The sequence below is a fragment of the Pseudophryne corroboree genome, chromosome 9, assembly GCF_028390025.1.
Source record: "Pseudophryne corroboree isolate aPseCor3 chromosome 9, aPseCor3.hap2, whole genome shotgun sequence".
NCBI lineage: Eukaryota > Metazoa > Chordata > Amphibia > Anura > Myobatrachidae > Pseudophryne > Pseudophryne corroboree.
This window is the reverse complement of record NC_086452.1, coordinates 12,144,176-12,162,884: the sequence shown is the minus strand read 5'-3', so window position 1 is coordinate 12,162,884 and position 18,709 is coordinate 12,144,176. Positions and strand designations below refer to the sequence as shown.

The window sequence follows — 18,709 nt, the reverse complement described above, 5'->3', positions numbered from 1 at the left end:
AAACATAATGACATACTTATAAGATAGATATGAGATAGATAGATATGAGATAGACAGATATGAGATAGATAGATAGATAGATAGATAGATAGATAGATAGATAGATAGATAGATAGATAGATAGGGCCCATGTAACTACAGAAACATAATGACATCATGTAATCAGTTCTGTGGCAGGATCATACAATCTGCAGATCTGTCTCTGTTATGTCACATTCTTATTCTATGTTCCGTAGTGATACATTGTAACACTCACTGTGTAACGCTTTCCTTAATGCATATTTAATGCACTTTGGTGCTTGATACAGACTGTTTACACTGTTGTACCGTCTCTTCTGTATAAGCAAATTACAAACACATTACACAATAATACATTTTTAATAATTTATATATGCTGTGTATTTTTTATGCATTTCTGTGGCTTTGATGTGTTTATAATGATTTTTTTTTTTTTGTACAAGAACAAATGTGATTTATGGCACAAAGCGCATTACACGCGTTTACCGACACTGACAACACTTTCACTAGCACAAACATAATGTTTCTGTGACAAATACGTTTATCCGGAAACTCTGAATTTCAATGTCTTAGAGAAAATGTCAACATTTTCTGTGCTACAGTATTTGGAAGATCAGAATCAGAATCAGTTTATTGCCGAGTGTATCAGCACATAATACACAAGGAATTTGTTTCCAATAACTACTTATTAAGTAGTTGCGAATATTTACTAAGCGACAGTTTTACGACGACCATTTGCCGGCAGGATTTAAAATGGGATTCATATTAAATGCAAAACCTATATACTTAATATTATTGCAATTTTATAATAGGAAAAGCCACCGCTTGGTAAATCTACCCCTGTGACTCATTGGAATATTTGAATAAGGGAGTAAAGCCTTTCCCCTTTAGGCACAGGGGGAGATACACCAAGCCGTAGAGAGAGATAAAGTAGCAGCCAATCAGCTCCTAACTGCCATGTTACAGGCTGTGTTCGACAAATGACAGGAGCTGATTGGTTTGTACTTTATCTCTCTCCAAGGATTTGTACATATGCCCCAGCTCTCTCCAAGGTTTAGTAAATAGACCCTTAACAAGGGGAAATGTACTAAGCCTTGGAGAGAGATAAAGTGGAGATAAAGTACCAACCAGCTCCTGTCATTTTTTAAACACAGCCGGTAACATGGCAGTTAGGAACTGATTGGCTGCTACTTTATCTCTCTCCACAGCTTAGTACATATCTCCCACAAAGAGCAAATTCTGAACTAGATCAGGCCTTCCCAGACGCCGATTACAGACTGGGAGCCTGAGGCGCTACGTAACGGGCAATTACTGGGCCGCTCCTCAGACAAGGCCAGTCTGTGCCTCTTGTATACGGCGTAATAACATGAAATTGCTCAGTCTGTCAGGACACCAGGAGAAACGTGACACTGCGCATACCCGTGTTGCTGCAGGTTACACCGACTGCACAGCCGTCTTCTCACCGAGCATCGCTGCGGGTGAAGATATTGTCAAGGCTCCGTCGGAAAGCGGGCGCGTTCTCCCCATAATGGCCGCATTTCCCAAACACAGCCATTTCCTTGTTTACATTACAGTCCCATCCAATCAGCTAGACAACAGACCTGCTTTCTTTTTTTTTTTAAAGAAAATAATTAAAGTGACCTCGCTGTAATTACAGCACTGGGGGTCTCACAAATCTGAGCAAACCATTTAATGGTTCTGACATTCCCACAAAAAAGGGAAAAAAAACAGCTTTGGGGTAGAAACTGTCCCAGACTGCGTATGATTGATCCTCCAAACACAACACGCCAACCGGGCAGATTAATCACTTTCTGCAAAATGGCACCAGAATCGAAGCGCGCGGAATGCGCCCATAAACGCGCTGTCAGCCCTTCAGTAAATAGAAGCGACTTCTAACAGATTATTTTCCAGATACGTTATTCCTTTTCTTTCCTGTTTCCTTAAAACAAGATCTGAGGTCACGTCCCTTTGGGAATTCTATTAAGGAATAAAATAATAATTAATAATACAAAAATCACCTACCTCTTTCTTTTACTCATCCGATAGCCCTGCACGCTCAGGGGGAAGCCAGGCTGTAGGAGAACAGATGGAACGACTGCACCTTTCTCGCTTGGTGCGTCTTATTTGCATAAATAAAACTAGGGGGGTCATTCAGATCTGATCGCAGCAGCAAATTTGTTAGCAGTTGGGCAAAACCATGTGCACTGCAGGTGGGGCAGATGTAACATGTGCAGAGAGAGTTAGATTTGGGTGGGGTGTGTTCAAACTTAAATCTAAATTGCAGTATAAAAATAAAGCAGGCAGTATTTACCCTGCACAGAAACAATATAACCCACCCAAATCTAACTCTCTCTGCCAGTAGCGGATCTTGCCACGGGCAAGCAGGACTTTTGCCCGGGGCGCCGCCTTCCGGAGGGCGCCATCCGGAGGGCGCCGCACCAGGGCAAGATCCGCTGCTGCTGTGTGCCCCCCGCTGCCGCTGCCCTACCGCTGGGAAGGGAAACTAGACGCGTACGCGTCTAGTTTCCCTTCGTGGAGAGGACCTTTGCTGTGCGGTGCACGATGACGTCATCGCGCACCGCACATCATTTCAGTCTGTACAGGGGGCGTAAATGACCACGCCCCCTGTACGAAGCCACGCCCCCTAATGCCGCCCGGGCGCCAGAAGCCCCGGAACCGGCCCTGCTCTCTGCACATGTTACATCTGCCCCCCCTGCAGTGCACATGGTTTTGCCCAACTGCTAAAAAATTTGCTGCTCCGATCAACTCTGAATTACCCCCTGGGAACGACAACTAGTGTGCTAGGTTGTAATGTGTGACATTTGTACATCTGTGTGCGACGGGGGCTGATTCTGTATAAGACACGCAGCATTGTGGAGAAGCCCCATCATTAGCAAAAACAGCTGAAATGGATTCTTTCCCTACAATAAACAGATCTGCACGGATCGGCTCTGTATTCCTGAAGAGGATCATTCTACTGCTGCCTTATGGCTGAAATCCACTACTTTTGAAGACTGTTCTGGAAAGGGTAATCCCTGAAATCTTTGCTAACTTGCAAAGACATTAGCTGCGGCTTTCACAGACCGTACACCTAGTACTTACTGAAGACAAGAGGCCCGGACAGCCAGCTTGTATCACTTCCAGCTGTCCGGAATCATCTCTAATCCAGACGATACATTTGTTGGCTAATGTTACTTTCCCCGCTGAGACAAAATGAGAGATCACCAATGTTGTTACAAGTAAACACAATTTCCAGACAACGGTCAAGTAGCATCGAGTTTATTCTGAAGTTCAAAATATTTCCTCCTGTTTACGGAATACAGTGGTCATGTCGTATGTTATAAAAGATCAGCGTTTATCCTGAGGATGTTCAGTCTACGCTACAATGACATCATCTAACATCCAAAGCATTTTGGCAAGAATTAGCAACACAACATTCCCATTAGTTACAGTCAGTGCAGTTCTTGTCCTGGTCTTTCCATAGTACATAGGAAGAATGATATAATAAGGGGCGACCTGCGCAAATGTGCCACAGACCCCTAGAAACTGATCGGACACAGTGTTATAATTGTATCGGTCAGCGGCAAGCTAAACGATTGAAAGCTAGTATTGGATTGGGCGCCGCGTGGAATAGCCCACGTAGACGGGGACCGTGCAAAGGTCTTCTATAAATGTTAGCGAATCACAACGAGCGATGATCAGGATAAGCACAGTGTACAGAGTGGACAGCGCGACGCTTGTGTATGGCGGACGTGATTATGCGTTGGCAGAGCGAGAGGGAACCAGGCAGAAATTAGTTGCGGAAACAGAGCGCAGGACAGGAGGATATTACGGTGATAATATAATGTATGTGGTTCTGGGTGGTAAAGGGGGGGGCCTGCTGAGCAACGGGGGGGCAGATGGGATTTTAGGACCAGACGTGATCATAAAATACAACCTTCAAAATAAAAAGTCATCCTTATTATTGTAGTTACATCAGGACCGCTGAGCAAGAGACATGACGCCATTCTCCGACAGAGCAGCCGCCGACGATACACAGTGCCGGCATACGTGGCTTGCACCCACACATCCCTTTATCGGGGACTCTCTGCTGCAAGATGGAGCGCTGCGCAATTCTTCATTATCCCAGAACATTTTTTAATTTACTATTCCTTTCCAATATCTTCGTGTGGCAGCTTCAAGTGCTGGGATCTAGAACACTCGTCCGAGCAGGACATTTATTTCATCTTGATTTCATTTTACTTTGGAATTCAGTTTTTTAACATTAATTAAATAGCTCCGTTGTGTGAACATCGGCATTGCGTAAACAAGAATTAGGCTCTAAGGCCCTTACAGATGGAAGAAAGATGGATTCATCGCTACAAAGATAGGAAGGATTCTTTACTGTAAGGGTAATGAGCTCAAAGAAAGGATTGCTGGCAAATTCCGATGGATTGGAATCTTCTGAAAGAAATGGTATTTAGCTAAAATTATTGACAGACATCATCCAGGGGCTTCATCTGATTTTACTATTAGGAAAGTACCCCCTCCCCATGTCAAGTTATAGTGCGTTGACACTGTAGGAGTTTGCGTGTTCCTTGTACATACGTGTAACCACATTTTCTAGGTTTGCTATCTTTGGCGTGCCTCGCCGTAAGTACGACCCTGGATGTACTGTAAGATGTAACACATAACGTAATGCCAATGTATGGAAAATTTTCCATTTGTGAATGTTCCAAAATATTATTTTTGAGCTACGTTCTACTCCTAATAACTGTGAAAGAGAATTTCTAAGCTGAGGCTACAAAGTGTCCTAAACTTGTCTCTGACAGTACGCGGTAACACCTATGTAACGTGTAATTGTTAGCGGGTAATGGGAGGCGTGAATGCAGCGTGTGACCAGCTGCTGTGTAAGGGAAAGACTGTTTGGATGTTATTATAATGGCCATTGCACAAAATAATGATTCGTATCTCGCAGCTAACACACACGGACCCCCCCTTAACAAGTTGCTAAGGTACAAAATGTCACAATTTACATTTCAATGTGTGTTACAACAATGGGGAATGTTTACAGTACAATTATTACACTCCGCAATTAAAAATGCCTTAACGATGCATTAAGAAATAAACGGAAAATGCAAATGAGTACATTAGACATTAGGCTCGTTAGGAAACTCATCTACTGTACATACTAGAGACCACGTTGTACAAAATAGAACAGCAATTTAAAATTAAACATAAGGTAATAAAAATGTAAAAATAAATAAATATAAAAAAAATCTTCAAATCTATCTATCTACTGTGTGTATATATATATATATATATATATATATATATATATATATAGCGCCTCCTGACACCTGCGGAAGCGTAGCAATAATGGCACCATCTTGACCAAAAAAAGTTCACCATAAGACAGATCGTTTACAGACCTATGTTCAGGAAAATGTGGGTGGTAAAACATATGTAATATTACTGCGACAAACCCCTCACCCCCCGCGTTTACGCACAAGGCCTTTTTATCACCGTGCAAAAATGCAAATCTGCAGCACAAATAATCCTTGTGACGTCATGCGTACACTGTTCCGTAAGTGCATCAAATTTGAAAGAAGTCAACATGGATAAGGAGCCAAAATGGTGGAATCCTTGTGGGTGCGGAGTGGAGAAATGAGGGGGGCGACTGACTACAATTAGAGTTCTTTCTACGGACGGATTATTGACATGAGCTGGAGGAGGGGGTGTGAAGGCACTGGGGGACGCGCAGAACTTTTATTCCACCGATTTAGAGGTGGAGGAAATTAAGATACACCTACACGTAAAAGGGACATATTTCTAGTGTACACCCTTGTGTGAGAGCAGGTTCAGGGGACAGGAAGTGGGTTGTGCACCCCTGACACATGCTGGACAAGGAATTAGGAGCACGTGTGCAGGGGATGGAGCAGCCTGAATCCACATTATCTGCCTTACACTATTCTCTGATCTTGATGGAAATTGGTTAAACCAACAAAAAAGAATGAAGTTATCGAAGGACTGCTATTTACTTACGTCTGAAGTAATATTTATCCAGGCATGATTCAGTCTCCACTGTGTATATTCTACAATAAATGCAGCCATTTCTAGTCATGAAGTGGTTATTGTACGGTAATGTTTGGCTGCTGCAGAGATAAACGCATTTCCCTCCGTATTGTTTATTCTACTGATCTACGTCAGGCTTTGTCGGCATGTCAGCATGTTCACCTCACCGGCACAGAGTGGAAGAGGCCATTTTGTGTGATGAATCAATATGACTGAAGCCCATCAAATGAACTGGGAGCCCTCTCTAAGCACACAAAATGGCCGCCTGCACTGGGCCCTAGGTGACCGGTGAACTTTAGCCGGAGGGTAATATATAATAATAAATAGCACATCATTCCTTATACAAGCAAAATAAGTTAGCGTTCTACGGTATACACACTGTATACGGTGCCAGAAAATAACAAAGGCTTCGCCTGATAAACTACTTCTGCGTCTAGACATTCCAGGATCTTGTAAACAAATGCGCATACTTTACATAACATCTGCGGCAAGTACTCAGTCTTTCTCCATAGGTGCCATATGGGCGCTGTGCTTAGCACCATGTGAAATCTGAATTAAAAAAATAAAATAAAATAAAAATTGCTAATATTTACAGGGCACTAAACATTCTGTTCCGTCAGTGCTGGTGCAGCCTGGAGGTAAACACGAAGCCGGAGCGGGATAATCCAGACGAGCCGACATTGGAAGACGCCATTTTAATGCTGAATTGTGGGACCACCGGCAGTAAGAACCTGCAACACAAAGTCAGTTAGACGGTAAACCGTTTGCCACATCGAAAGATCGGAATATTTCAGCTGCAACTCATAGGCATCCAGGCAGCGGTCTTGGCCGGTGAAAAAGCTCTGATATATTCTATACCCCAGAGAGCTTTGTTGGACTCACGGCCAAAGATGGCGGCGGTTAGGTTTTTAAAACCCACACCCGAACATCAAAAGCGCTAGAGGAGGGGTGTGATAGGAAATACCTAAGCCCCCCCCCCGGGGCCCCAACCCTCGCCCCAATACTTACTATTGGAATTCCAGCAGTCGGGGTTCTGGCGGTGGGATTCCGAGTGGTGTTGGAATTCTGGCGTCGGTCACCTGACCACCGGCATCAGATCGACAGAATGCTAACCGCATCCCATTTATCAGATTGCATCCTAATTAATATACTGTATATTCTGGCAATACCGCACAATGCAGGGGCTGTAGAACTACAAAATAATTTAAAGGGTTAAATCTGGATAACCGTAACGATGGGATCATTTCTTTCTGTAACCGTCCCCGTTTTCTCGCCGTCCTCCCTGTTCCTGTGTCCTATCACATATTGCGGTGAGAGCCGTGTATATAAGGGACACAATGTATCTCCCTGTCGCTGAGCTGTGAGGTGACGGAGGAAAGTGTTAGTATCACCAGACGGCTAATCCTCGTTCCCGCGCACAGACAATCCACTCGCACTAAACACTTCACACTCCATTGGAGTATTACACACACAATTGACTCCTATGCCGACACGCCGCTGGCTCCAATTATTTTTGAAATGTTTTTCAGATGTTCCCCTAGCTTGTTAGAGTCAGAATTGTCCATTTTCTCTTTTCCCTGAAATGAGGTATTTATTTAATAACGTGAAGATGAAGAGAGGGAGAGTGACGTGCATGGATAATGGCGGAGACACAGGTATGTACAAGCTGTAATGCGGCGGATCGCGTGCATGAGACGTGTAATGACACGGTTCACGGGGTGTCTGGTTGCACAAACAGGACGGAGGGAGAAATCGGGATAAAACGGGGAAGCTCTATAGGACGGGGGTCGTCACAGCTGCACATATACCTGTAATGCCTGAGTCTGAGGTGGGAGCACAGCAACATATGCCAGTAACTGTGCGCCTGGACGAATGCTGCTGCAATACAAAGGAAAGGGGGGGGGGGGGGGGGGGGGGGGCGGCGCAAATACATGTATTATTACTGCATGCAGGGTAAACACTGCCAGTTTCTGCATGTAGCCCACACATGCTGGCCAGCTTTATTCTCACACTGCAATGTAGCTCTGAGCTAGGACACATCCCTCCCACACCTGACTCTCTGCACATGTTACATCTGCCCCCCTGCAGTGCAGCATGGTGTTACCCAGGTGCTCAGTTACTGGCTGCTTCTGCATGTAGCCCACACATGCTGGGCGGCTTTATTCTCACACTGCAACGTAGATCTGAGGTAGGACACCCCTCCCACACCTAACTGTCTGCACATGTTACATCTGCTCCCTGCAGTGCAGCATGGTGTTACCCAGGTGCTCAGTTACTGGCTGCTTCTGCATGTAGCACACACATGCTGGGCAGCTTTATTCTCACACTGCAATGTAGATCTGAGCTAGGACACGCTCCTCCCACACCTAACTCTCTGCACATGTTACATCTGCCCCCCTGCAGTGCAGCATGGTGTTACCTAGGTGCTCAGTTACTGGCTGCTTCTGCATGTAGCCCACACATGCTGGGCAGCTTTATTCTCACACTGCAATGTAGCTCTGAGCTAGGACACATCCCTCCCACACCTGACTCTCTGCACATGTTACATCTGTCCCCTGCGGTGCAGCATGGTGTTACCCAGGTGCTCAGTTACTGGTTGCTACTGTATGTAGCCCACTAGGTACAAGTGCTGTCAGACAGCCTGTATTTTTTCCTTTAGAAATACTGAATAAGATACAGAGCGATAAATTATTCTACACAGAAGCTACTTTCTCTGAATATGTGAATGTATTAATGGGAGTGTGAGGCACCATATTGTGTCCCCATCTGAGATGTCAGCCATCTATGTCACAGTGCCCCCTAGTGACTACATTACCAACTACAGTACAGTGGGAGAGCCAAAGCCTGTGGGCTAATGAGATTTCCCTGGAATGCAAAACACAGCCCATGTCTGTTTCCCATTAGCGAGGCATGACTTACAGCCCTGGACAAGACAGGCCCCTTAACGCTTGTAAATTAAAAAAATCTATATATAAAAATGATATATAAAGTAGTTTATTAGGGAGGAAACATCCTAGCTGCTCATCCTGCATTGTTCTCCACCTTGGGGAGGAAACTGCTCTCTGTATCCAGGCGGTGCTTTCCACTAGGAGTTTGCTGGCTGGTTTTGCAGATACGGAGAAGATTATTTATCCGTATGTTCCGCGTATCCTGAGAAACGCTCCTGAAAACACTTCACTCCTCAGATAAGTCAGTGTCCGCAAACCTGGCCTCAGAGAGTGTTTACATTGATATAAAAGGCGGCTGTAAGATAATTTACTAGCGATACATTTATACGGGTTATAATAAGTACCTTGCGTCGCTCCCATCTGGGCCGGCGCCCGTCAGGCAGCCGTGTGGTCCGGTTGCATATCTGTAAACCACTAGCAGGCAGTCTTTGCAGAGCTGGACCAGTCGGTGGCAGCATTGCAGCTGATCGGGCGTCACCACCTCCGTGCTTTTACTGAAGATGGTCTCCCAGGACGTTCTGCTGGCAGAAGACAACACTCATGACCTCTCGCTCACGGACGCAAACGCCAAAAGCAGAGCATTAAACAAAACACAAGGCTTAGCTGTGCCGGAGATATGACAAGTGACCTCTCGGCGCAGAACTGGAATGTACCTAAATAGCTTAAGCCAAATGCAGACAGATGGAGAACATAGGCCCTCATTCCGAGTTGATCGCTCGCAAGGCGAATTTAGCAGAGTTACACACGCTAAGCCGCCGCCTACTGGGAGTGAATCTTAGCTTCTTAAAATTGCGACCGATGTATTCGCAATATTGCGATTACTAACTACTTAGCAGTTTCAGAGTAGCTCCAGACTTACTCTGCCTGTGCGATCAGTTCAGTGCTTGTCGTTCCTGGTTGACGTCACAAACACACCCAGCGTTCGCCCAGGCACTCCCACCGTTTCTCCGGCCACTCCTGCGTTTTTTCCGGAAACGGTAGCGTTTTCAGCCACACGCCCCTGAAACGCCGTGTTTCCGCCCAGTAACACCCATTTCCTGTCAATCACATTACGATCGCCGGAGCGAAGAAAAAGCCGTGAGTAAAAATACTTTCTTCATAGTAAAGTTACTTGGCGCAGTCGCAGTGCGAACATTGCGCATGCGTACTAAGCGGATTTTCACTGCGATGCGATGAAAAATACCGAGCGAACAACTCGGAATGAGGGCCATAGAGGGAGAATAAAAGTTCATCTTTCAGTTAGAAAATGCCCAAAAGTTATTATTCAACTCGTCCCCCGGAAGGTCTACCAACCAGGGCAGCGATCACACATGGATTTACCGTCACACGCTATTAACAGTTAATGTTTGGGCGCAAATCTAGATTCTAAATAAACTTTGGAGAACTGCAAAGAGTAAACTAATAAATAACCGACAGGAGAAAATTCAATTCACGTTGCTCTGCGTCGATCAAACAAGCACAGAGGAACAGAGAGAGAGAGAAAAACTAGATGTAAATATATTTGGCGACTCCTGCTTGTTTCTCAGCGTAATAAAATCTTAATGATTTCCATTTTCTTTTGACTGCCTGACCAGCTCCCAAATCTCACTTGTGTAAGAGCGTTGATGTACTTGAAATGACTCTGATTGAAGGGAAGTGCGCGCCGGCGTCCCCCCGGATCAATTTGCTTCTTTTTCTATTTGATGTGTGTCAACAAAAACCAAGGAAATACTTTGTAAAATAAAACAAAAACAAAAAAATACCAGCCTGGTAGATCTGAGGAGGTTCTGTCATCACGGGGCTGTCGCTAACGGCAACATCTCTCTTGTAACACAGGATTAGTCCATATATCGCAAATAGTCTAATTACAGTTTGGAAAGCGAAAGCTATTTTATCAATGGGCAGCGGAGCGCCGGTGGTGGTGCAAGCAGGACGGACAGTGATCAGGATTGGCGTGGTAGCTGTGTCACTCAATACCTCGTACAGTACTTCCACTGGTGGGGTATTCAGGGAGGAGCTGGGGGTGACCTGGATCCCCTGCATACACACCCTGTAGTCTGACTACCACTCCCCCACACGCTCAGCAAGCCTCCATGTGCGGCCTCCAGTAGTGTATTCAGGCGCAGCAATTGTACTGAACAGTAGCTGCCAATCCGCAATCACATTTCATCTAGCGCAAGTTAGAGAATGAAGGCAAGTTGTGATTGGCTGGCATGGTTTAAGGCAGTGATTGTCAGGATCCCCAACAGGTCATGTAGAAGGAGCACAGGTGCATTCATTACTCACTGACACATTTCCCAGGTCACCCGGCAGGTGCACAGGTGTACTCATTACTCACTGACACAGTTCCCAGGTCACCCAGCAGGTGCACAGGTGTAGTCATTACTCACTGACACAGTTCCCAGGTCATCCAGCAGGTGCACAGGTGTATTCATCACTCACTAACACATTTCCCAGGTCACACAGGTGTATTCATCACTCACTGACACAGTTCCCAGGTCACCCAGCAGGAGCACAGGTGTATTCATCACTCACTGACACATTTCCCAGGTCACACAGGTGTATTCATCACTCACTGACACATTTCCCAGGTCACCCGGCAGGTGCACAGGTGTATTCATCACTCACTAACACATTTCCCAGGTCACACAGGTGTATTCATCACTCACTGACACATTTCCCAGGTCACCCGGCAGGTGCACAGGTGTACTCATTACTCACTGATACATTTCCCAGGTCACCCGGCAGGTGCACAGGTGTACTCATTACTCACTGACACAGTTCCCAGGTCACCCAGCAGGTGCACAGGTGTATTCATTACTCACTGACACATTTGCCAGGTCACACAACAGGGGCACAGGTGTACTAATTACTCACTGACACATTTCCCAAGTCACCCGGCAGGTGCACAGGTGTACTCATTAGTCACTGACACAGTTCCCAGGTCACCCAGCAGGTGCACAGGTGTATTCATTACTCACTAACACATTTCCCAGGTCACCCGGCAGGTGCACAGGTGTACTCATTACTCACTGACACAGTTCCCAGGTCACCCAGCAGGTGCACAGGTGTACTCATCACTCACTGACACAGTTCCCAGGTCACCCAGCAGGTGCACAGGTGTATTCATTACTCACTGACACATTTCCCAGGTCACACAGGTGTATTCATCACTCACTGACACAGTTCCCAGGTCACCCAGCAGGAGCACAGGTGTACTTATTACTCACTGACACATTTCCCAGGTCACCCGGCAGGTGCACAGGTGTACTCATTACTCACTGACACAGTTCCCAGGTCACCCAGCAGGTGCACAGGTGTATTCATCACTCACTAACACATTTCCCAGGTCACACAGGTGTATTCATCACTTACTGACACAGTTCCCAGGTCACCCAGCAGGAGCACAGGTGTACTCATTACTCACTGACACATTTCCCAGGTCACCCGGCAGGTGCACAGGTGTACTCATTACTCACTGACACAGTTCCCAGGTCACCCAGCAGGTGCACAGGTGTATTCATCACTCACTAACACATTTCCCAGGTCACACAGGTGTATTCATCACTTACTGACACAGTTCCCAGGTCACCCAGCAGGAGCACAGGTGTACTCATTACTCACTGACACATTTCCCAGGTCACCCGGCAGGTGCACAGGTGTACTCATTACTCACTGACACATTTGCCAGGTCACACAACAGGGACACAGGTGTACTAATTACTCACTGACACATTTCCCAAGTCACACAGCAGGTGCACTCATTACTCACTGACACATTTCCCAGGTCACCCGGCAGGAGCACAGGTGACAAATCTCCCAGGTCACCCAGCAGGTGCACAGGTGTACTTATTACTGACACATTTCCAGGTCACGCAGCAGGTGCACAGGTGTACTCATTACTCACTGACACATTTCCCAGGTCACACAAGTGTATTCATCACTCACTGACACAGTTCCCAGGTCACCCAGCAGGAGCACAGGTGTACTCATTACTCACTGACACATTTCCCAGGTCACCCGGCAGGTGCACAGGTGTACTCATTACTCATGGACACATTTCCTAAGTCACCCAGCAGGTGCACAGGTGTATTCCTTACTTAATGACACATTTCCCAGGTCACCCAGCAGGTGAAGAAGTGTATTCACTACTCACTGACACATTTCCCAGTTCACCTAGCAGGTGCACAGGTGTATTCATTACTCACTTACACATTTCCCAGGTCACCCGGCAGGTGCACAGGTGTACTCATTACTCACTGACACATTTCCCAGGTCACCCGGCAGGGGCACAGGTGTACTCATTACTCACTGACACATTTCCCAGGTCACCCAGCAGGTGCATAAGTGTACTCACTACTCACCTACACATTTCCCAGGTCACAAAGCAGGAGCACATGTGTACTCATTACTCACCGACACATTTCCCGGGCCAACCAGCAGGTGCACAAGTGTACTCATTACTCACTGACACAATTCCCAGATCACCCAGCAGGTGCACAGGTATACTCATTACTGACACAGTTCCTAGGTCACACAGCAGGTGCACAGGTGTGCTCATTACTCACTGACACATTTCCCAGGTCTCCCAGCAGGCGCACAGGTGTATTCATTACTCACTGACACATTTCCCAGGTCACCCGGCAGGTGCACAGGTGTACTCATTACTCACCGACACATTTCCCAGGTCACCCGGCAGGTGCACAGGTGTACCCATTACTCACCAACACATTTCCCAGGTCACCCAGCAGGTGCACAGGTGTACTCATTACTCACCGACACATTTCCCAGGTCACCCAGTAGGTATACAGGTGTACTCATTACTCACTGACACATTTCCCAGGTCACACAGCAGGTGCACAGGTGTACTCATTACTCACTGACACATTTCCCAGGTCACCCAGCAGGTGCACAGGTGTACTCATTACTCACTGACACATTTCCCAGGTTACCCAGCAGGTGCACAGGTGTACTCATTGACACAGTTCCCAGGTCACCCAGCAGGTGCACAGGTGTACTCATTAGTCACTGACACAGTTCCCAGGTCACCCAGCAGGTGCACAGGTGTATTCATTACTCACTGACCCATTTCCCAGGTCACACAGCAGGTGCACAGGTGTACTCATTACTCACTGACACATTTCCCAGGTCACACAGCAGGTGCACAGGTGTATTCATTACTCACTGACCCATTTCCCAGGTCACACAGCAGGTGCACATGTGTACTCATTACTCACTGACACATTTCCCAGGTCACCCAGCAGGTGCACAGGTGTATTCATTACTCACTGACACATTTCCCAGGTCACACAGGTGTATTCATCACTCACTGACACAGTTCCCAGGTCACACAGCAGGTGCACAGGTGTACTCATCACTCACTGACACAGTTCCCAGGTCACCCAGCAGGTGCACAGGTGTATTCATTACTCACTGACACATTTCCCAGGTCACCCGGCAGGTGCACAGGTGTACTCATTACTCACCGACACAGTTCCCAGGTCACCCAGAACGTGCACAGGTGTATTCATCACTCACTGACACAGTTCCCAGGTCACCCAGCAGGTGCACAGGTGTACTCATTACTTACTGACACATTTCCCAGGTCACACAGCAGGTGCACAGGTGTATTCATTACTCACTGACACATTTCCCAGGTCACACAGCAGGTGCACAGGTGTACTCATTACTCACTGATACATTTCCCAGGTCACCCGGCAGGTGCACAGGTGTACTCATTACTCACTGACACAGTTCCCAGGTCACCCAGCAGGTGCACAGGTGTATTCATTACTCACTGACACATTTGCCAGGTCACACAACAGGGACACAGGTGTACTAATTACTCACTGACACATTTCCCAAGTCACCCGGCAGGTGCACAGGTGTACTCATTAGTCACTGACACAGTTCCCAGGTCACCCAGCAGGTGCACAGGTGTATTCATTACTCACTAACACATTTCCCAGGTCACCCGGCAGGCGCACAGGTGTACTCATTACTCACTGACACAGTTCCCAGGTCACCCAGCAGGTGCACAGGTGTACTCATCACTCACTGACACAGTTCCCAGGTCACCCAGCAGGTGCACAGGTGTATTCATTACTCACTGACACATTTCCCAGGTCACACAGGTGTATTCATCACTCACTGACACAGTTCCCAGGTCACCCAGCAGGAGCACAGGTGTACTCATTACTCACTGACACATTTCCCAGGTCACCCGGCAGGTGCACAGGTGTACTCATTACTCACTGACACAGTTCCCAGGTCACCCAGCAAGTGCACAGGTGTATTCATCACTCACTAAGACATTTCCCAGGTCACACAGGTGTATTCATCACTCACTGACACAGTTCCCAGGTCACACAGCAGGTGCACAGGTGTACTCATTACTCACTGATACATTTCCCAGGTCACCCGGCAGGTGCACAGGTGTACTCATTACTCACTGACACATTTGCCAGGTCACACAACAGGGACACAGGTGTACTAATTACTCACTGACACATTTCCCAAGTCACACAGCAGGTGCACTCATTACTCACTGACACATTTCCCAGGTCACCTGGCAGGAGCACAGGTGACAAATCTCCCAGGTCACCCAGCAGGTGCACAGGTGTACTTATTACTGACACATTTCCAGGTCACGCAGCAGGTGCACAGGTGTACTCATTACTCAATGACACATTTCCCAGGTCACACATGTGTATTCATCACTCACTGACACAGTTCCCAGGTCACCCAGCAGGAGCACAGGTGTACTCATTACTCACTGACACATTTCCCAGGTCACCCGGCAGGTGCACAGGTGTACTCATTACTCATGGACACATTTCCTAAGTCACCCAGCAGGTGCACAGGTGTATTCCTTACTTACTGACACATTTCCCAGGTCACCCAGCAGGTGAAGAAGTGTACTCACTACTCACTGACACATTTCCCAGTTCACCTAGCAGGTGCACAGGTGTATTCATTACTCACTGACACATTTCCCAGGTCACCCGGCAGGGGCACAGGTGTACTCATTACTCACTGACACATTTCCCAGGTCACCCAGCAGGTGCATAAGTGTACTCACTACTCACCTACACATTTCCCAGGTCACAAAGCAGGAGCACAGGTGTACTCATTACTCACCGACACATTTCCCGGGCCAACCAGCAGGTGCACAAGTGTACTCATTACTCACTGACACAATTCCCAGATCACCCAGCAGGTGCACAGGTATACTCATTACTGACACAGTTCCTAGGTCACACAGCAGGTGCACAGGTGTGCTCATTACTCACTGACACATTTCCCAGGTCTCCCAGCAGGCGCACAGGTGTATTCATTACTCACTTACACATTTCCCAGGTCACCCGGCAGGTGCACAGGTGTACTCATTACTCACCGACACATTTCCCAGGTCACCCGGCAGGTGCACAGGTGTACCCATTACTCACCAACACATTTCCCAGGTCACCCAGCAGGTGCACAGGTGTACTCATTACTCACCGACACATTTCCCAGGTCACCCAGTAGGTATACAGGTGTACTCATTACTCACTGACACATTTCCCAGGTCACACAGCAGGTGCACAGGTGTACTCATTACTCACTGACACATTTCCCAGGTCACCCAGCAGGTGCACAGGTGTACTCATTACTCACTGACACATTTCCCAGGTTACCGAGCAGGTGCACAGGTGTACTCATTACTCACTGACACAGTTCCCAGGTCACCCAGCAGGTGCACAGGTGTACTCATTACTCACTGACACATTTCCCAGGTCACACAGCAGGTGCACAGGTGTATTCATTACTCACTGACACATTTCCCAGGTCACACAGGTGTATTCATCACTCACTGACACAGTTCCCAGGTCACCCAGCAGGAGCACAGGTGTACTCATTACTCACTGACACATTTCCCAGGTCACCCGGCAGGTGCACAGGTGTACTCATTACTCACTGACACAGTTCCCAGGTCACCCAGCAGGTGCACAGGTGTATTCATCACTCACTAACACATTTCCCAGGTCACACAGGTGTATTCATCACTTACTGACACAGTTCCCAGGTCACCCAGCAGGAGCACAGGTGTACTCATTACTCACTGACACATTTCCCAGGTCACCCGGCAGGTGCACAGGTGTACTCATTACTCACTGACACATTTGCCAGGTCACACAACAGGGACACAGGTGTACTAATTACTCACTGACACATTTCCCAAGTCACACAGCAGGTGCACTCATTACTCACTGACACATTTCCCAGGTCACCCGGCAGGAGCACAGGTGACAAATCTCCCAGGTCACCCAGCAGGTGCACAGGTGTACTTATTACTGACACGTTTCCAGGTCACGCAGCAGGTGCACAGGTGTACTCATTACTCACTGACACATTTCCCAGGTCACACAAGTGTATTCATCACTCACTGACACAGTTCCCAGGTCACCCAGCAGGAGCACAGGTGTACTCATTACTCATGGACACATTTCCTAAGTCACCCAGCAGGTGCACAGGTGTATTCCTTACTTAATGACACATTTCCCAGGTCACCCAGCAGGTGAAGAAGTGTATTCACTACTCACTGACACATTTCCCAGTTCACCTAGCAGGTGCACAGGTGTATTCATTACTCACTTACACATTTCCCAGGTCACCCGGCAGGTGCACAGGTGTACTCATTACTCACTGACACATTTCCCAGTTCACCTAGCAGGTGCACAGGTGTATTCATTACTCACTTACACATTTCCCAGGTCACCCGGCAGGTGCACAGGTGTACTCATTACTCACTGACACATTTCCCAGGTCACCCGGCAGGGGCACAGGTGTACTCATTACTCACTGACACATTTCCCAGGTCACCCAGCAGGTGCATAAGTGTACTCACTACTCACCTACACATTTCCCAGGTCACAAAGCAGGAGCACAGGTGTACTCATTACTCACCGACACATTTCCCGGGCCAACCAGCAGGTGCACAAGTGTACTCATTACTCACTGACACAATTCCCAGATCACCCAGCAGGTGCACAGGTATACTCATTACTGACACAGTTCCTAGGTCACACAGCAGGTGCACAGGTGTGCTCATTACTCACTGACACATTTCCCAGGTCTCCCAGCAGGCGCACAGGTGTATTCATTACTCACTGACACATTTCCCAGGTCACCCGGCAGGTGCACAGGTGTACTCATTACTCACCGACACATTTCCCAGGTCACCCGGCAGGTGCACAGGTGTACCCATTACTCACCAACACATTTCCCAGGTCACCCAGCAGGTGCACAGGTGTACTCATTACTCACTGACACAGTTCCCAGGTCACCCAGCAGGTGCACAGGTGTACTCATCACTCACTGACACAGTTCCCAGGTCACCCAGCAGGTGCACAGGTGTATTCATTACTCACTGACACATTTCCCAGGTCACACAGGTGTATTCATCACTCACTGACACAGTTCCCAGGTCACCCAGCAGGAGCACAGGTGTACTCATTACTCACTGACACATTTCCCAGGTCACCCGGCAGGTGCACAGGTGTACTCATTACTCATGGACACATTTCCCAGGTCACCCAGCAAGTGCACAGGTGTATTCATCACTCACTAACACATTTCCCAGGTCACACAGGTGTATTCATCACTCACTGACACAGTTCCCAGGTCACACAGCAGGTGCACAGGTGTACTCATTACTCACTGATACATTT

General features: G+C 47.5%; 1 protein-coding gene across 3 annotated transcripts in view; it reads right to left on the bottom strand.

Annotated features, from left to right (window-relative positions):
* Positions 1-3,281: 3,281 nt before the first annotated feature.
* Positions 3,282-18,709, bottom strand: part of TTLL7 (tubulin tyrosine ligase like 7) — a 434,278-nt gene continuing 418,850 nt past the window's right edge. For 2 of the 3 annotated variants that reach the window (XM_063938974.1, XM_063938973.1), the window contains 2 exons: positions 9,365-9,541; positions 3,282-6,803 (listed from right to left, as the gene is read on the bottom strand). In XM_063938974.1, the coding sequence (XP_063795044.1) occupies positions 6,689-6,803; positions 9,365-9,541 (292 nt within the window). In that variant the 3' untranslated portion in view covers positions 3,282-6,688. The remainder of the gene's footprint in view (positions 6,804-9,364; positions 9,542-18,709) is intronic. The other variant, XM_063938975.1, reaches the window with a different exon arrangement.